We start from the raw sequence: 20,819 nt of genomic DNA, 5'->3' as shown, positions 1-20,819 counted from the left end.
TTTAAAGGGGGAGGAGATTTTGGAGGAATAACGGTGAGGATGGGAAGGAGAGTCTTCTGACAGAAGAAATAAGGGATTCATGTAGATTATAATTTGAGCCCCATGTGGAACATGATCTTTGTCCAACCTCAGTGTTTAGTACAGTGATCAGCACATAGCGCTTAACTAATTACATTAAAAAAAAGAAGCAGAGGCGGAAGGCAGGGGAAGAGAGAGATTAAACATTGCACCAAAGTGTTTCCCTGGTGACAAAAGAGAATGGGGAAGCAGTGTGGATAGAGCACGGGCAAGGGCATCAGAAGTGGCTCCGCCATTTGTCTCTTGGTGACCTTGGACAAGTCGTTTCACTTCTCTGTGCCTCAGTTACCTCATCTGTAGAATGAGTCCCTTGTGGGACAGGGACTGTGTCCAACCCGATTTGCTTGTGTCCACCTCTGTGCCAAGAACGGTCCCTGGCACATAATAAGCTCTTGACCAACACCATAAAATAACAGCAAAATCAACAACATCAATAAACTGAGTCACTTTCTTGATATGCTTGGCTTTGGGGGCGGAGTTTGCTGGGGCTGCTTTATTCCTGGGCGAGGAATAAATGTGCTTTGTCTGGAGTTGCCCTGGAATGCATTCCCTCCTTTCTGGACCTTCCCGGGCACTGGCCGGTGATTGAATCCGACCTAGCCACGCCGTGAGTTGCCAGCGTCATTTCCCCGTCTACGGTAACGGCACAGCTCGGTCTAGGTAATTGAGGAGGGAAACCAAATTCTCGTGCATATCAATCCTCTTCATTACCTCCTACCCCTTAATGAACCACCTGAACTCCTTGCTACCACCCCTAATGGCTTCAAGTGCCCATTACGCGAAGTTAAATCATTGTTTTCTCTCCATTTGTTCCTACTTGGTAAAGAGCAGGTTTAGAGGAGTTTTCTGTTCCCGACTATCCTCCTGTTTGCCAGGAGAAGCAGCGTAGCATAGTGAGAAGAGCCTGGGGGTGGGACTTAGAGGCACCTGTGTTTTAATCCCGGCTCTGCCACTCGTTTGCTGTGTGACCTGGGCAAGTCCCTTCACTTCTCGGGGCCTCAGTTACCTATCTCATCTGTCAAATGGGGATTGAGACTGGAAGCCTGACGTGGGACTGGGACTTGTGTCCAACCCGATTTGTTTGATTCCACCCCAGTATTCAGTACCCTGCCTGGCGCATCGAAGGTGCTTAACGAATACCACAGTTATTATAATTATGCTGCTGAGTTAAAATCTTAAATCCCAGCAAGATCAGGGATTTAGCAAAGGTCCTCGGGTGTCTCTCTCGGAGAGAAACCCTCCCTTGCCGTCGGTTCTTTGTCCCTGTGACTCCCGGCCCCGGTCTCTTCCTTACTGCAAGCTTTCCGCCACTGCTCTAGCTTGGGTATCTTCGATGACCTGAGGAGAGAAGAGGCAGTGTTGCCTAGTGGATAGAGCAAGGGCCTGGGAGTCAAAGGACCTGGGTTCTAATACTGCCTCCGCGACTTGTCTGTTTTGTGACCTTGCCTTGTCTGCTGGGTATTTCTGTGCCTCAGTCACCTCATATGTAAACTAGGGTTTGACTGTAAGCCGCACGGGGTACGTGGATCGGGTCTAACCTCTTTAACTTGTAATAATAATAATAATGTTGGTATTTGTTAAGTGCTTACTATGTGCCGAGCACTGTTCTAAGCGCTGGGGTAGAGACAGGGTAATGAGGTTGTCCCACGTGAGGCTCACAGTTAATCCCCACTTTACAGATGAGGGAACTGAGGCACAGAGAAGTGAAGTGACTTGCCCACAGTCACACAGCTGACAAGTGGCAGAGCCGGGATTTGAACTCATGACCTCTGACTCCCAAGCCCGTGCTCTTTCCATTGAGCCACGCTGCTTCTCTACCCCGGCGCTCAGTACACTGCCTGGGCTTTAATCCCGGCTCCACCACTTGTCTGCTGTGTGACCTCGTGCAAGTCACTTCACTTCTCTGGGCCTCAGTTCTCTCATCTGTAAAATGGGGATTAAGACTGTGAGCCCTCTGTGGGTTAGGGATTGTACAACCCGAATCGCTTGTCTCCACCCCAGTGCTTAATTCAGTGCCTGGCATAAAGTAAGCGCTTAACAAATGCCATAATTATTAGAAGTAATAGTAGTAGGCGCATAAAATATGCCATTAAAAAAAGCCACTCTGCTTCCTTGGTATGACTCCGGGTGCTACAGCTAGGCCTGTCGACCGGACCTGTTCCCATTGTTCCTCCCGGCTCCCAACCCCACAGCACTTCTGTTCGTATCTGGAATTTATTTTGTATCGACGTCTGTCTCCTCCCCATGTAGACTGTAAGCTAGTGGTGATCAGGGAATGAGTCTGTTTATCGCTGTATTGTACTCTCCCAAGCGCTTAGTGCAGTGCACACAGTAAGCGTTCAATAAATACAACTGACGGAGGACCCTGAATTCTGGATCATTCCTGGCATCTTGCGTTTGGGCCGTTGAGACGCAGAGTGGAGCAGAAGCCCAACTGAGGAGCCCCGGGCGTCTGACCTTGCCGAATTGCACGGGGCAGAGTAAATCGCATTTGGGGTGGGAAGTCCTAGCGTCAGACTCCTCTCTATCCCCGCACCGTATATGATGCGGGCGGGGGAGAAGGAAGGGTCTTAGAGCCAGCCTGTAATCTTGTTCCTTGCTAGGGGTGGTCTAATGTCTGGTTCCTCACTTGCCCATGTTTGCTCACTGCTAAGAAACAGTTTCAATTTATTCCTTGGCATGACAGACCAGGGAAATGACAGCGTGAACAATTAGTCTTTTCAAATGGTGTTTTCTTGCAAGCTTATTTGGAAGAGGGAGAAAAGGATTTTACTCTGAAGAAAATGAATCAGATTTCAGTGGAAAAAATATGGTTAATTTTCTAAAGAGAACTGCATACAAAGGGTTCTGTATCTTGAATGAAATGGCAAAAAGCTCCATTCCAAGAGAACCGGGCAATTGCCGTGACGGCTCTTAATTATGAATATGCCTTTTGCTAGCGTTCTCTTTTTATAGTCAAAAATAGCCTCACATACTCCTGATCTGCGTCTAGTGAAGAACATATGTGTTCCATAACGGAGAACGCTCTGGTATGGAAATCCTGACGATCTAAAGATAACTGCTTTTGCGCTCTCGTAATATTAATTGCAGTAAAAAGAAGAGATGAATGCCTCCAGAAGATGCTTAGACGATCAAATTCACATTTAGTGTTATTTACACAGCAGATACATAACATTTTGCAGTTAATGTCAAGTTTCTGTGCCCCTTCAAAGTCTATCTGAAATTTTCTTTCCGCATAAAATTGAAAATAAGAAAAATCTCCACTTCTCGCACCGCTACGGAAAATCATCTCAAACAAATCTCTTCAATATGTTTAATGGTCAGTTTTCATTGACATTTTAATGAACATAGAAAATTGGCATCAGAAATGAATCACTCAGAAAGGGTCTTCAAGAAAAATATAATCCTAATTAGGTAAAATCTTCAAATACCTTTTATCCTAGAAAAGAAAGATGCGTGAAATTCATGATTTATGAGAAATCATTCTTCGGAGAGTACATCCACCCCTTCATTTCATATTGTTCCCCGGAAAGCGATGAGAGTTAAATCGGTGAAAGGGCTCCTTGTAGAATATTTCTTGTCATAAAGGCCGTTGGGAAGTTCGGCGCCCTCTGAAGGGATTGAGGAATGTCAAGCTTGGTCACTCTGCCGCCCAAGCGTTTATTGTTCTTTCAGTGGGCCCCGGGGATGCTGACCTATGAAGCAGATCCTTCTTTTGTGGTCTGGAGTCATTGTTTCAAGATCCAGTCCACAGCAGGTCTTCCCATCATCATTCAGTCAGTCGTTCGTATTCTTTGAGCACTGTGACCCCCATGTGGGCAGGGATTGTCTACGTTGCTGAATCGTACCCTTTGAGCGCTTAGTACAGTGGTCTGCACACAGTAAGCACTCAATAAATACTATTGATTGAATGAATGAATGAATTTATTGGGGGCTGTGCTTAGCTACTGTTCGACAGCTGGGCCAACTTGGCATTATTTTAAGGGGAGATGCCCGTTCCACTCAGTTCGGGCTTTCAAGACGGTTCTGCCAGCCGGGGAGCGGCATCGTTTCTGGGCGCCTGTGTCCCCGTGTGGCTTAGGGAAGTGGCATGGCCTAGTGGATAGAGCACGGGCCTGGGAGTCAGAAGGACCTGGGTTCTAATCCTGGCTCTACCACTTGGCTGCTGTATGATCTTGGGTAAGTAACTTAACCGATCTAGGCCTCAATTACCTCTTCTGTAAAATGGGGATTAAGACTACGAGCCCTATATGGGACAGGGACTGCATCCAGCGCGGCTAGCTCGTATCCACCTCAGCACTTGGAACAATGCTTGACATATAGTAACCGCTTAACAAATGCCGTCATTATTATTCTCTGGGCTCCCAGTTTAAGTAGGTGGAAGAAGAGTGGGCTTACGGCGCTTCTGATTTCAGAGAGAACCGTAGCCAGAGTTGTTCGCTTTGCCCAGAAACTTCCTTCCGATTTCCCCGGTGCTCTAGGAATGCATGTATAAATTAAACTTTTAGCAGGGAGTAATAATACAGTATTTATTTGGCAGGGTTGAATTCTGAGTCATGTAATTCCCTTAAGTAATTTGGACAACTCTGTGGACTAGAAGCATGTAATTTCATAGTTAATTTTATTTAGAATGTTCAGTGCCAACATTGTGCATGTTTAATCTCATTAAACTGAAGCAGTAGGGCTAGTAATACGGTAATAATGAAGCAGAATAGTAATTGGGTATAGTTCATCATATTTTCTTCAGGAAATCAAATGGAGGAAGAAAATAGTATTTTAACTTTAACACCAAATGTCTTCATTTTACCTTATAGATGAAAGGGAAGATGTGCAGAAGAAAACATTCACAAAATGGCTAAATGCACAATTCTCTAAGGTAAGTGAAATTATATTCTTTTTTTTCTTAAACCCAAGAATTGATGTTTGTTCCAGGTTGAACGCTCTTGGTATCATCTCCCCATCTTCTCTCTTCTTGCCAATTAGATGCTGGAAAGGTGGGTGGCATGACTTCATCTTCATGAGAACAGCAGAAGCCCCAAATTGCCAAATTATTAGTCTTAATGAAAACGAACACCCAGTGAATGCTTCCTGGGAGAATGTTCTACAGCTATGGCCAAAGCTTGTGAACACAAACCACAATGAAATATTTGTATGTGTACCGTGTCTTTCAACGACTCTACGATCGGGGGGGGATGAGAACGATTAGGGTGGTGGTGTTTTGGTAACGAGTGTGTGTGCCTTGCGTATTAGCTTTGTTTTCCCTAGGTAGTGTTTGCCAGCATTTTCTCTTGCGTAGTTAACAGGACCAGCCGATCGAGGCGCACTGTAGATTTTTTAAAATGGCATATATACCGCACTTACTACGTGTCAAGCACTGTTCTAAGCACTGGGGTAGGCACGAACTGTAACGACTGTAAGGTAGCGACTGTGTTAGTTTGAACACAGTCCCTGGCCCACATGGGGCTCCAGTCTAAGTAGGAGGGGGAGCAGGTAGAACAGGTAATCCCATTTACACTTGAGGAAACCGAGACTCAGAAAAGTTAAGGGACGTGCCCCGGGATCGCACAGTGCCTCACCAACACCATTATCATTAGAGAAGCAGCGTGGCTCAGTGAAAAGAGCACGGGCTTGGGAGTCAGAGGTCATGAGTTCGAATCCCGGCTCTGCCACTTGTCAGCTGTGTGACTGTGGGCAAGTCACTTAACATCTCTGTGCCTCAGTTACCTCATCTGTAAAATGGGGATTAACTGTGAGCCTCACGTGGGACGACCTGATTCCCCTGTATCTACCCCAGCGCTTAGAACAGTGCTCTGCACATAGTAAGCGCTTAACAATACAAACATTATTATCTCCAACTCTCGTCCTGCCTGCAACCTGCCTCTGTCCCTCTGAGTTCCCTTCGCTCTCCCTTTGGGCAGCCCTGGGCAGGGATGGGGAATGCTGGAGAATTTACAGTCCGACATGAAAGGGCAGGAGTACAGAAGCACCCGAATTCCATGGCCAGTGCCCCCTGGCGAGTCCTCGCCATCTCCGTTATCAGTTGGTCCCCAGGCCCTGTGATCCTGCCGCGGTCCCCGTTCAGGTGCGGAGCTTCGCCTCTGACCCCACTTGCTCCCCGGGCAGACCCCCTCCTCTGGCTCCAGGAAACCCCAGTCACCTCGGAGTGACTCGCTCCTCACGTCCCTTGGCTGCCGTCCCGGGCCGCACCTGACTGCCGTCCCCAGAGCCGGGGCGAGCTAATGAAGACTCAGACGACTTGTTTTCCAGAGATGAAAGTACTTCTGTGGCAAGAGGAATGATAACAAATTATCAAAAGTCAACTAATACGCCAAAGTCACTTATTTTATCCCGAAGGACATAAAAGAATTAATAGCCTGGAAACTTTCAGCCTGCCATTAAAGTCCTACACCGTTAGTATTAAAAGCCATTATCACCCCATTCGAAAGACCTTTATATTAATATAATTTTTATATAGTTGAACATTTTCATTGTTTACCGCTGCTTTGTCAAACTTTGAGTGGTTTAGCGGAAATCTCAAGTCCTATTTTGGCTGATAAAGGGGAAGGGTGCCATTCTTTCCGATTAACCCTAGCCAGAATGGAGTCTGTGGCGTTGGAGCCTGTTGGTGTTCTCTGTGGGACTGTGCTGCATTTTCACATGGGCAGGACGGGGTGCTATTTGAGAAGTCCAAGGTTTCCATGAGTCAATCCCCAGTATTCATGGCAACCTTCCTTTGGGCAGAGCCTTTAATATTTTCCCTGGAAACTACGGAAGGAGAGCTTCCTTCACCCTGGGTTTTCTCAAGTTAGGGACTGTTGACGGGCGGGGCTGTGGTTTTTGTTTGTTTTTTGTTTTTTAAGGTATTTGTTAAGCACTTAAAATATGCCCGGTACCGTGCTGAGCCCTGGGGTCGATACAAGCTGATTAGGTTGGACGCGGTCCGTGTCCCACATGGGCCTCACAGTCTTAATCCCCATTGTTGAGGTTACTGAGTCACAGAGAAGTTAAATGACTTGACCAAGGCCTCACAGCAGACGAGCGGCGGAGCTGGGATTAGAACCCAGGTCTTCCGACTCCCAGACTTGTGCTTTCTCCATAGGCATCCTTATCATGTGGGCCCTGGGAGAACTGGTCACTGACAATTGCAGCCTTTTTTTTTTTTTTAAGGTGAAAAGTGTCACTGGCTTGATAAGGCCTTACTATTTAAATAGTACTTGCCTAATTAGGGAAACTACATTCCAGCATGGCTCTTATGTAACTCTGTTACATTGACTGAAATCTTGTAATTGATATTGTATGTATAAAATCTCCCTCATGTCAGAGGATTTGAAAACATTTAATTAAGGCTGCATTTATGCTAGGGAGTGTGGCGAACCATCTATATGCAAATCCACTGGGATGGCATTACAGTGATGTTTTTGTGTCTCAGATGAATTTGGATTCAGATCTTATAAGCCTGATCCTTGGGTGCGAGAAAATAATGCCTGTTAATGATGAGGATTTGGTTCAGAATATACCGTGAGGACTCTGTCTGTGAAGCAATAAACTGAATTGGAGGCAGGTCTTCATTTTTACAGTCTGGGTAAAAATCCTCTTGAACCAGTAGGACCCTTTGGCATCCGTTTCAGATATGAAATCTGGATGAAAATAAATTGTTCTTGTCTTTATAGTCAACGTTCCAAATAATACCTAGAATACCCGGAGAATTTTAGAAGTCTCGTGGTGTCCAGTGATGCACAGCAATGGAAGCAGTAGCAAGCACAACGGAAGCAATAGCAAGCAGTGTGTTCTAGTGGAAAGAGCACGGGTCTGGGAGTCAGAGGACCTGGGTTCTGATCCTGACCCCACCGTGTGTCTGTTGTGAGACCTTGGATAAGTCACTTCACTTCGTCTGTGCCTCGGTTTCCTCATCTGTAAAATGGGGATTCATTACCTATTGTCACTCCTACTTAGCCTCTGCGCCCCTTGTGGGACCCGATAATCTTGTATCTACCCCAGTGCTTAGTAGAGTCCTTGACACACAGTAAGCACGTAACAGATACCGCAGTTGTCATGACAGTGGTGTGTCGGACCCATTTTGATGGGTGGATCAACCAAGGTGTTGAGTTGACTTCTTCAAAGACTCAGATTGAGCAAATGTGATATTCTGTGACAGAACCGGGGATTAGGGTGAAAAGAGGATTAATATGGATGTTCATATTAAAAGCAAAGGGTATTTGCTTTTGTGTATTCTCAAGTGCCTAGTACACTAAAAGTCACCAACTAGCTCTACCAATGCTACTATTATTGGTAGTAGTAATAATAAAAATACTGAAGTCATTAGAATAGAACCTAAACCCTTTGGCAGCAGTCTAACCGTGGCACGTGACTGGTAAATACATACTGGGCATTAATCAAATGGATCAAATATAATTCAGCAGATCCAGTAGTACTGGGAACACACTGGCCCCCAGAAACGCGTGGTTCAGTGGAAAGAGCAAGAACCTGGATTCTACCCCCCCACTCTGCCAATCGCCTGTTGTGTGACCTTGGCCAAGTCACTTCCTTTCTTTTTGCCTAGTTCCTTCTCTCTAAAAGAGGGATTCAGTACTCACTCTTCCTCTTTCCTAGACGGCGAGCCTCATGTAGAGCAGGGATTGTGTCTGACCTGAGTAACCTGTGTCTTCCCCAGAGCCAAGTACAGTGTTTGGCACATAGTAAGTTTGGCACATAGTAGCTGCTTTAACAAATTCCACAATCATTATTATATGAAGCAGAGAAGCAGCGTGGCTTAGCGGAAAGAGCATGGGCTTGGGAGTCATAGGATCTGGGTTCCCATGCCAGCTCCGCCACTTGTCTGTAGTGTGACCTTGGGCAAGCCACTTAACTTCGCTGTGCCTCAGTTACCTCATCTGTAAAATGGGGATTAAGACTGTGAGCCACACGTGGGACAACCTGATTACCGGTATTTACCCCAGAGCTCAGAACAGTGCTTGGCACATAGTAAGCACTTAACACATACCATCATTATTATTGTTATTATCCACTTCAGTGCTTAGAACAGTGCGTGGCACAAAGTAAGCATTTAACAAATAGCATAAAAAATAATTTTTCTCCTTGTTTGTCATTATTGTTATTATTATCTCCTTTTGATCTGGATTATCTTAATGTCTGTCTTCCCTTCTAGACTGTAAACTCATTGTGGGCAGGCAGTCAACTCTTATATTGTACACTCCCCAGTGCTTAGTGTAGAGCTCTGTCTACAGTGCACGCTCAATAAATACGATTACAAGGTTGATTGATTGATTCCTGGCATTCTTCCTGCCCGAGACCCGTGCCCTGGGAGCACCTGGCCCCTGAAGTGAAGACTTAAATGGGCTGTGGCCAGCCACGCTGCTGTGGATGGAAGAATGAGGGTTTGCCTGACAGACCACGGTCTCTCCCTTCCCCCTTGGGAGGTTGGACATCCCCACTACCCCTCCTGGAGTGACCCGTTTGCATGCTAGCATTTGTTCCCATATCTTCAGGAGCCTGCCTCTTCTTTTTTTTATCTTCACTGTATTTGTTAAGCACTTACTATGTACCGGCCACTACGCTGCGCTCTGGGGTAGGTACAAGTTAATCAGGGTGGACTGCGTCCACATGGAGCTCACAGTCTTAATCCCCATTTTACCCTTGAGGAAACTGAGGCATGGAGAACTGAAGTGACTTACCTAAGGTCACACAGCAGACGGGGGATGGAGCCGGGATTAGAAACCAGGTCCCTGTGACTCCCAGGCCCGTGCTCTAGCCACTAGGCCACGTTGCTTCCCTTCGCACGTGGATTGCGTCTTAGTTTGCAGCAGGTCTACCTCGGGACAATAGCTTGTGGTCTGTCTCGCAGCCTTCAGGGGACTCCTTGCCCTTCCCTAAATCGTTCTCTGTGAGCGTGAATGTGCCACTCTTTATGGAAAGAATGTTTTTATGAGCAATAGAGGCTATTGTTCTGCATTTCTGGGAGCCTCTTAAACCTTCACACTTTTAGTTTCAGAGCAAATTTACAAGGTTAAGACGCTTGCTTCGGAATGAGGAGTGTTTTGAGAGCAGATAATTAGGTTTATTGTTTAATCCACAGTAAATCACTTGTTGAGATGTTTTCCCGACTCTGATCCCCGCAGATGATCCGAGAAACAAAGGGTTCCATTCAGCTTGGGGAAAGAAATTGGATTTGGGTGGTTCTGTAGTTTTGCATTCAAATATGAGAGCCCGTTGTTCCCGAGTAAAGACAGCTTTACAGAAATATGATGCGACAATGGGCTTTCTCATCGTGGGCCTCGAGCCTTCTCCTCCGAACCGTTAAAAGTCAAAAGTTTTACCTTAAATGAAATGCTAAATCTGCACAAAATGATAATGACTCCTGAACATGGTCCAGAACAACGTGGAGGTGTGAATGTTGTAAATTGTAAACATTTACAAATGGGTGTGGTGACTGCTGGCAGCTAAAGCCTCATTTTCCCCTTTTCCCTCTGCTCCTCCACCTCTCCCTTCCCATCCCCACAGCACTGTACTCGTCCGCTCGACTGTATATATTTTCGTTACCCTATTTATTTTGTTAATGAATTGTACATCGCCTCGATTCTATTTAGTCGCCATCGGTTTTTACGAGATGTTCTTCCCCTTGACGCTGTTTATTGCCATTGTTCTCGTCTGTCCGTCTCCCCCGATTAGACCGTAAACCCGTCAAACGGCAGGGACTGTCTCTATCTGTTGCCGACTTGTTCATCCCAAGCGCTTAGTACAGTGCTCTGCACATAGTAAGCGCTCAATAAATACTATTGAATGAATGAATGAAAGAGGATAGATTTCATCACCGTGATCAGAATGCATCACTCACTTGGTATTTCTGATCAAGTCAACAACGCAATTGCCTACCAAATCCAGAATGCCGATTTGAGGAAAGTTCTGGACATTGAAGAGAACATTTTGCTTTCAGATACTGGTGGCAGCTCGAATATGTGAGAATCCAATCACGCTATCTTTTTTTTGGCGGGAGGGGTGCCATTAAGCACTTACTATCTGTCAGGCACTGACCTGAAAGTTGGTGTAGGTACAAACCTAACAGGTTGGACACATTCCCTGTCCCACATGGAGCTCGCCGTCTAAGTAGTGTCTGCATTTCTTATCCTTTAATGAGGGAAACCAGCATAGTTGAATGGCAAGAATCGTCTTTGCTCCCTAAAATTGGTGTAGTTCATCGAACCAGCAGCAGTGACGTACGCAGTCCTGGAGAATTCCATTTGTGTTCAAAGATAGAAGAGATTCAGATGGTCACAGATCTCTGACATGCAGGACTCTTTTCACTTCCCCGATAGGATCTGTAAAACTCAACAGAGGTGCTTCTCTGCTAGGCTGCTTTTATTCAGCAAATCAATCAATCCATGGTATTTATTAGGTGCTTACTAAGTGTAGAGTACTGTTCTAAGCACTTTTATTAGAGAAGCAGCGTGGCTTAGTGGAAAGAGCACGGGCTTGGGAATCAGGGGTCGTCGTGGGTTCTGATCCTGGCTCCGCCACTTATCAGCCGAGTGACTTTGGGTAATCACTTGACTGCTCTCTCCCTCAGTTTCCTCCTCTGTAAAATGGGGATTGAGACGTTGAGCCCCACGAGGGACAGGGACTGCGTCCATCCCCTTTTACTTGTACCCACCCCAGCGCTTCGTACAGTGCCTGGCACATAGTAAGCGCTTAATAAATACCATTACTATTATTATTTGTCTCTGTGCCTCGGTTACCTCATCTGTAAAATGGGGATTAAGACTTTGAGCCCCAGAGGGACAACCTAATTACCTTGTATCTTCCTCAGTGCTTAGAACAGTGCTTGGCACATACTAAGTGCTTAACAAATCCCATCATTATTATTATCATTCAGCAAATCAGGCAATCAATCAATGGTATTCATTAGGTGTTTACTATATGCAGAGCACTGTACTAAGCACTTGGGAGAATACAATGCAACAGAGTGGGTAGGCATGTTCCCTGTCCACAAGAAACTTACACCTTAGAGCAGACATCATTTTAATTTGAGTATCATTAAGATGAAGCATTAAGGGAAGCAAAGAGATGAACACAAAATATCATTTTCCTCAGACTTTCACCCGAGTTCTGTGAGGTGGAACTTGCCAGTTAATTGGCCATTTAGGTGGTAAAAATCCTTTTGAATTGGATGTCTTCAAAATGAATGTATCTCTGTGTCTGAAGGTCACTGCGTGACTGTTTATCCCTGAGGTTTCCTTGCTGCCCTTTGGAACCTTGCAGTTTCTATCTGTGGTGGAAACAGAGCTTCTTTTCAGTTGACTCCATTCAGATGTGAAGCAGCACAGGTCTGGAAGTCAGAAGGACCTGGGTTCCCATCTCAGCTCTACCAATTGCCTGCTGTGTGACCTTGGGCAAGTCACTTCTCTCTTGGCCTCAGTTTCCTCAACTGTAAAAGGGAGATACCTGTTCTCCCCCCATTTAGACTGAGAGCCGTACTATGACACATAGTAAGGGCTTAACAAATTCCATTAAAAAAAATAGCAATTTCTTCCCATTCCTCCCGGATGGAGGGACCAACCGGGTTCTTCGGGAAGCTCATCTCCATATCTTCTTGGCCTTTCTACATGTGATTTGCTGTCACTCTGCAGCATGTTATTCTCCTCAATTTAAGGCTTTCATTTTTCCCTTTTCCTTTTGACGGACTGCAGGCTCCAAACTCAACATTCGTTCCAGCTCCGGGAGGAAGATACAGCCTGGTATTTTCTCTGAGTTCTTCCGGTCCTGTATCCCTTCCTTTCTTCTGATTTCCTCCTTTGTTCTTTTCCCAGCCTCAGCCAGTGTTGGCAGGCTATTCCCTAGGCAAAAGAGTCAGGCAGTATTTGCTTTTGCCTGGGCGTGCAGTCTTTGGCTTATCTCTTTGTAGTTTATTTGATCTTGTGTTCGAAGGTTGCAGGGCTTCCTATTGCTGTTGTTGTTAATCATGTTGTTCATATGTCAGCCTTGATTATTCGTTTAACAATTAGGAGTCAATCTGTTATGAAGACTGGTTCTTTACCATCCTCTGGGGGTAAGTTTCCATTTTCGTTTTCGAATTCACTTAGACGTATTCTGGCCCAAACCAGAATGTTTAAGAGTAGAATTTGCTTCCGAGCAATACGCTTGTCCGAAGAGGGCCTGCCCGCCGACTTGAGTTATCTCGAATTTCCATGACCCCAAAAAATGATTTCCTCAAGAATGCAGGTAATCAATTGAGTCAAAGTTAACTTGGGAACTTCATTGTATTGGAAGAGGACGAGAGGCCATGTGGCCCAGTAGAACAAAGTAGATGACCGTGAGTCAGGGAGACCCGCCTTCTGATCCCTCTTCTAGCACTGACCTGATGTGTGACCATGGGTCGAGTGACTATGATCTCTCTGGGCCTCAGTTTCCTCATCTGTAAAATGGGGATAAGATCGACTGTAAGCTTTCATGTCGGATAGGGACTGGGTCCGATCTCATGACTTTTATCGACTCTCCTGCTTAGCGTGAGGTAAGTGCTTAATAGGGGCCATAATTACTATTGTGTAGGCTACCTGTCCATAGGAAGATGTATCAGACTTTTTCCACTTTGGAGGACAATGAGAAACTCCTCGCCATCTTGGAAACATAGAGCCCTTATCCTATTTGATATTGAATGGTGCTGTTCTCGCCGTATCGTTCCTAATAATAATAATAATAATAATAATGTTAGTATTTGTTAAGCGCTTACTATGTGCCGAGCACTGTTCTAAGCGCTGGGGTAGACATAGGGGAATCAGGTTGTCCCACGTGGGGCTCACAGTCTTACTCCCTATTTTACAGATGAGGGAACTGAGTCACAGAGAAGTTAAGTGACTTGCCCACAGTCACACAGCCGACAAGTGGCAGAGCTGGGATTCAAACTCATGAGCCCTGACTCCAAAGCCCGTGCTCTTTCCACTGAGCCACGCTGCTTCTCTTATTCCAGTTCTTATACCTGGGCTGTGTCTAAATGGGTCCCACGTGGACAGTTGAGAAAATTAACTAGGTGGTTTCAGGGGGAATGAAAAGAAACACTCCAATTAAAGGTTCTCACTCAATCCCGATTGGCTGCCTACGCCGATCCAAATCAGATCGTGAGTGCTCTACGTGGCCCTTTCTGTTGTCTAGTACACCCAGGAGGGTTCAAAAGAAGCCATCCAAGGAGCTCTGCCTTGGGATTTTGAGCCCCGAGGATCAATTTCTAAGAAGCCTCATGTGGTCCCCTGAGGGCTTTGGGATGCAGCTGAGGGTTGGTAAACATTCCACATTTCCCACCGTCTCCACTTTAGCATGTACTTAGTGGGTTTGATTATTGTCTTAGCCTCATCTTTCCTGACCTTCTGTGTCTGTCTCTTAAAAGTACAGGTAGCTTGGGGAGCGTTTGAATTGTGACTAATGCTTCTGGTTAATACTTAATCCTCAAAATGATACTCTGAAATGGCTTAAATCAGTGTGCTAAAATTGAACAAGTTCTGAGAGCCACTCTGTAGACTGTATCATTAGCCCCATAATTGTACAGTGCATGAAGTACTAGGTTTTCATTACTTGGAAAAAAGTAACGACCTCGCAATTGACTCCCACATTTAACATTTTCGTCTCGGCTTCAACACCATTAAACGAGACGACTTGCGCTGACCACATAAGGAGCCAGAGAAGCAGTTAAATCTAATTCAATTTCAACCCAACGACGATAACAATAATTGGTGATTTACCAGATTGGAGGCCCAAGTTAACTAAGATTCAAAATCGGGAAGATTTGGAATAGATAATTAGCCTCCGAGGCACAACGTTAGTGTGTTAGGTTAGGGTCCTGCTCCCTTAGTAATTATACGGGTCCAAACTACGCCAATCGGTCAATCAATCAGTTGTATTTTTTGAGCGCTTATTGTGTGCCGTGCGCTATGCTAAACTCTTGGGAGAGTACAGTGTAACAATATAACAGAATTGGTAGATAGGTTCCCTGTCTGCGATGAACTTACAGCCTATTGGGGGAGACAGACATGAATATAAAAAAAGAAATTGCGGATATGTATCTTAAGTGCTGTGTAGCTGAGGAAAGGGTGAATTAAGGGAGCAAATCTAAGTGGAAGGTCAACTCAGCAGGGAGTGGGAGAAGAGGACACGAGGGCTTAGTCAGAGACGGCCTCTTGAAGGAGATGGGCCTTCAGTAAGATCTCTTGGAACAACTCGAAGATACACCAAAGCCTTTCTAGGACCCAGCTGTATTTCCCTCACTGCCTCAGGGGAACAGTTTTCCGATGCTCTCAGGGTCCCACTCTTCAAAGATTTTCAAGATGGTTGTTAAATAATCATCAGAAGCAGCCCTTCTGGCCTCCCCCGGCCCATCTGTCGCTACTAGCGCCAACCGAGTACCGCAGGCCGCGGTTCACAGTTGAAAATCCACACCCAGGTGAACCTCACTCCCATATGGGTCTGGGAGTCAGAAGGTCATGGGTCATAATTCCTGCTCCACCAGTTGTCTGCTGTGTGAACTTGGGCAACTCACTTGACTTCTCTGAGCCTCAGTTCCCTCATCTGTAAAATGGGGATTGAGACTGTGAGCCCCACATAATAATGTTGGTATTTGTTGAGCGCTTACTATGTGCAGAGCACTGTTCTAAGCGCTGGGGTAAACATAGGGGAATCGGGTTGTCCCACGTGGGGCTCACAGTCTTAATCCCCATTTTACAGATGAGGGAACTGAGGCACAGAGAAGTTAAGTGACTTGCCCACAGTCACACAGCTGACAAGTGGCAGAGCTGGGATTCGAACTCATGAGCCCCGACTCCGAAGCCCCTGCTCTTTCCACTGCGAGGGACCGTATCTAACCCGATTTCCTTGTACCCACCCCAGTGCTTAGTACAGTGCCTGGCACATAGTAAGTGCTTAACAAATACCATTATTATTATTTGCCACTTCTCTGCTGTGTAGACCTTGGCCAAGTCACTTCACTTCTCTATGCCATCTGTAAAAGGGGGATTTTTTAAAATGGCATTTGTTAAACACTTACTGTGCCTGGCATATAGTGACCGCTTAGATACCGTAATTATTATTGATTATTATTATTGTGTGCCAGGCCCTGTTCTAAGCACCAAGGTAGACACAAGATAATCAGGTTGCGTACAGTCCCTGTTCCTTATGGGGCTCACCGTCTTAATCCCCCTTTTACAGATGAGGGAACTGAGGCACGGACAAGTGAAATGTTGTGCCCAGGTTCACGCAGCAGACAAGTGGCCGGGTTGGGATTCAAACCCGGGTCCTTCTGACTCCCAGGCCTGTGCTCTATCCACTAGGCTAGGCTGCTTCCCTCTTTCATTCATTCAATAGTATTTATTGAGCGCTTACTATGTGCAGAGCACTGTACTAAGCGCTTGGAATGAACAAGTCGGCAACAGATAGAGACGGTCCCTGCCGTTTGATGGGCTTACGGTCTAATCGGGGGAGACGGGCAGACGAGAACAATGGCAATAATAATAATAATAATAATGTTGGCATTTGTTAAGCGCTCACCATGTGCCGAGCACTGTTCTAAGCGCTGGGGTAGACACAGGGGAACCGGGTTGTCCCACGTGGGGCTCACGGTCTTAATCCCCATTTTACAGATGAGGTAACTGAGGCACCGAGAAGTGAAGTGACTTGCCCACAGTCACACAGCTGACAAGCGGCGGAGCCGGGATTCGAACCCATGACCTCTGACTCCAAAGCCCGCGCTCTTTCCACTGAGCCACGCTGCTTCTCCGATAAATAGAGTCAAGGGGAAGAACATCTCATAAAAACGATGGCAACTAAATAGAATCAGGGTGATGTACATCTCATTAAACAAAATAAACCAAATAAATAGGGTGATAAAGATATATACAGTCGAGCGGACGAGTACAGTGCTGAGGGGGTGGGACGGGAGAGGGGGAGGAGGAGCGGGAAAGTGGGGAGAAGAGGGTTTAGCTGCAGACAGGTGAAGGGCGGCGGGGTAGAGGGAGCAGAGAGAAAAAAGGGGGAGCTCAGTCTGGGAAGGCCTCTTGGAGGAGGTGAGCTTTAAGTAGGGATTTGAAGAGGGGAAGAGAATGAGATTGTCTGAGGTGAGGAGGGAGGGCATTCCAGGACCTGTGCGACCATGAAGACTGAACAAACGGAAACAGTTCTTCCAAAGAAACATTTTGTCAGCTGTTCTGGGCTTGGAAGCGGTAGCAAGTTTGGAATGAGTTTTACGGGGTGAGATCGACTGCCACTTTGCCCTTTGGCCAGCTGCTGAGGGCGATATATGGCTCCACTAGGGCTTGGGCGGTAAACCCGGTGTCGACGAGGAAGAGGTCTACCAACTCTCTTATATTGTACTCTCCCAAGGGCTTAGTACAGTTCCCTGCACACAGCAAGCATTCAATAAATATGATTGATTGAATATTATGTATTATTTATTATTTATGGCATTTGTTAACTCCTCTCTAGATGCCAGGCACCGTACTGAGCCCTGGGGTAGATAGGTAGGACTCAGTCCCTGTCCCACCTGGGGCTCACAGCATTAATCCCCATTTTCCAGGTGACGTAACTGAGGCACAGAGAAATTAGGTGACTTGCCCAAAGTCACATCGCTGATAAGTGGCGGAACCGGCGTTAGAACCCGTGACCTCTGACTCCCAAGCCCGTGTCCTTTCCACTGAGCCACGCTGCTTCTCCCGTGTGGGGCTCACAGTCCTAATCCCCATTTTACAGATGAGGTGACTGAGGCACGGAGAAGTTAAGTGACTTTTCAGGATGTATCATGAAACCTCTAGGGCTGGATAGCATCGGAGCTAGAAATTAGACCATTATTCATAATGGGATTAATGAGGTGTGGGCCTGAAGGGCAAGAAGATGGAGTGAGACTTAGAGTAGTTCTAAAGTTATACAAACTATCCAAGTGACAAATACAGCTAATTGCTACCGACGTGCTCAGGACTGAATTTAGACTTTATAAACTACTTAGCATCTACCTAATGAGGAGAAACAGCATGGCCTAGTGGATAGCGCGCGGACCTGGGAGTCAGAAGGACCTGGATTCCCTTCCCAGTTCCACTCCTTGTCCGTTGTGTGACCTTAGGCAAGTCACTTTGATTCTCTGGGCCTCAGTTACCTCATCTGTAAAATAGGGGCTATGACTGGGAGCCACATATGGTACAGGGACTGGGTTAAGCCTGATCAGCTTTCATCTACCCCAGTGCTTAGACTAGTGCTGGACGTATAGTAGTATTATCATTATTAGTAGTAGTAGTAATGATAATACTCTCGAATGGAACAATGCTTGGCTTGGGCTTTGGTTCTCATACTGGGTTCTCTTTCCTTTTTATCGTGTACGTAGTCGTAGATGATGATAATAATGATGATATTTGTTAGGTACTTACTATGTGCCAAGCACAGTTCTAAGCACTGGGTAAGTGATCATCAGAAAGGACACAGTTCCTCTCTCACTTGGGGTTCAAATTCTAAGAGGGAGATAGAGGCAGATATTTTTATCCTCACAGTAATCGCTCAATGAATACGATTGAATGAATGAATGGACGAGGCCCAGAGCGGGTGACTTGCCCAAGGTCACCTGGACGAACAAAGATTAGGTCCAGAGTCTCCCGACTCAGAGTCCCACGCTCCCGTGGCTTGGTGGAAAGAGCCCGGGCCTGGGATTCGGAGGTCCTGGGTTCTGATCCCGCCTCTGCCACTTGTATGCTATGTGATCTTGGGCAAGTCACTTAACTTCTCTGTGCCTCAGTTACCTCATCTATAAAATGGGGATTTAAACTGTGAGCCCCACGTGGTTCAACCTGATTACTGTCTATCTACCCCAGTGCTTTAGAACAGTGCTTGGCACATAGTATGCACTTAACAAATACCATTATTATTATTTCCATTAGACCACCCTGATTTTCGAGTTTTTTTTTATAATGGTGTTTGTTAAGGACTTATTTTGTGCAAGACACTGTACTAAGCGCTGGGGTAGATACAAGCTAATCAGTTGGACACAATCCATCTCCCGCATGGGACTCATAGTCTTTATCCCCATTTTACAGATGAGGTGACTGAGGCCCAGAGAAGTGAAGCGACCTGCCCGAGGTCACACAGCAGATATGTGGCGGAGCTGCTGTCTGACCACTTTTGGGTCATGGCCCGGAACTGGGAGTCACTATCCTCCCGCCTGCCCGGGGGCCCAGATAACACCCCTGTGGCTTCGTTCTCCGCCCCTTGAGACAAGTGGTCTTCCACATCAGAAAGAGGGTGGAGGCTGCAGAGATTTACCAGCTTGTCTCACTGCCAGGCCTGGAGAGAAAGCCAAGCAGAGGACAAATTCCTCCATGATCTTGCTTTTTCAGCCAGCTGTGCTGGCCCTTTCTGAAAACTCAACTCCTTCTACGCTACTCGCTGTCTGAGCTCTTGAGATATTCCTCAGATCAGAAATCAAAGCCGTAAATAGGAAAGTATCTACGGTCCAGTAACGTGACAAGGCAGACGGTATTTCTCGCGCAGGTATTCCATACCAAACTCTGCGCTAAGCAAGATACTTAGGTCACAAACAGTTCCTGTTCCACTTAGGGCTCACAATCTGATAGAGAGGGAGCACAAAATAATAATGATGATGATGCTGGTATTTGTTAAGCACTTACTATGTGCCAAGCACCGTTCTAAGAGAGAAACAAGGTAACCAGATGGTCCCACCTGGGGCTCACATTCTTAATCCCCATTTTACAGATGAGGTAACTGTGGCACAGAGAAGTGAAGTCACTTGCCCAGTCACACAGCAGACACTTGGCGAAGCCGGGGTTAGAACCCATGACCTCTGACTCCCAAGTCCGTGCTCTTTGCACTAAGCCACGCTGCTGTTTCCGTTTTACAGAGAAGGAAACTGAGGCCCAGGGTGATGAGAGACTTTGCCCAAGCACACACAGCAGGTCAGGGCTAGCGTGGGACTAGAAATCTCTCTGTGTGTCACATTTTGCCCAGAGTGGTTAGATGGGCTAATACCTAGGTCCTAGCCTTTAAAACTCGGGAAAATCTTTATCAACAGAGGATTAGAACTGCGAAAGCATGAAAATGAAATTGAGCTTCCTTGGTTCAGTCACTTATCGCCCGGTTTTAAAACTACTTGCCCTGCAGTTACCTTTTTAATTATATTGCAAGTCTTCAATTAAATGTTGGGAGGTTGAAAATTAAGTGACAATGCTGATTGTTTCTGAAGAAGACCTGAAGCGATGCTATTAAGAGCACAGTCATGGGAAGTGGAAGGAGTTTTTGTGTGAAGTGTTAATTATACAAGCAATACCCTGCCTAAACGTTAGCCGAGAGGGGGAGGCAAGCAGTGTTTAAAAGGCACTGAAATCGGAGGCACAGGAGAGTGTTAAGTGTCCTAGTCTCACTCCACCCCACCCTCTTCTCTTCCAGCGACTATTTCTCTCCGTTGGAGTGTCCGGGGAGGTAGGGAGGGAGCGAGGGGCCCGGTGAGACGTGGTGATTTCTTGTGATCTGGCCTGAGATCTTCATCCGTGGGCCACAGGATGTTCAGTTTCTAGCCCTCTAGGAAGAAGGGCCCAGGGAGGACAGGCTACAGTCACTAGACTATACTATACAGTCACCGTGTCCTGGGAGATAGTCCACAGCATGGCCCAATGGCTAGAACCCGGGCCCGGGAGTCAGAAGGACCCGGGTACTCATCCCGGTCCGGCCCCTCGTCTGCCGCGTGACCTCGGGCA

At 46.4% G+C, this 20,819-nt stretch overlaps 1 protein-coding gene across 7 annotated transcripts in view; it reads left to right on the top strand.

Annotated features, from left to right (window-relative positions):
• Positions 1–20,819, top strand: part of DMD (dystrophin) — a 660,617-nt gene that overhangs the window by 105,342 nt on the left and 534,456 nt on the right. For all 7 annotated transcript variants that reach the window (XM_039914163.1, XM_039914164.1, XM_039914160.1 and 4 more), the window contains exon 2: positions 4,893–4,954. In XM_039914163.1, the coding sequence (XP_039770097.1) occupies positions 4,893–4,954 (62 nt within the window). The remainder of the gene's footprint in view (positions 1–4,892; positions 4,955–20,819) is intronic.

Source organism: Ornithorhynchus anatinus, chromosome 15 (genome assembly GCF_004115215.2).
Source record: "Ornithorhynchus anatinus isolate Pmale09 chromosome 15, mOrnAna1.pri.v4, whole genome shotgun sequence".
Classification (NCBI taxonomy): domain Eukaryota; kingdom Metazoa; phylum Chordata; class Mammalia; order Monotremata; family Ornithorhynchidae; genus Ornithorhynchus; species Ornithorhynchus anatinus.
Note: the sequence above shows the minus strand (reverse complement) of the source record. Positions and strands in the feature narration are given on the sequence as shown.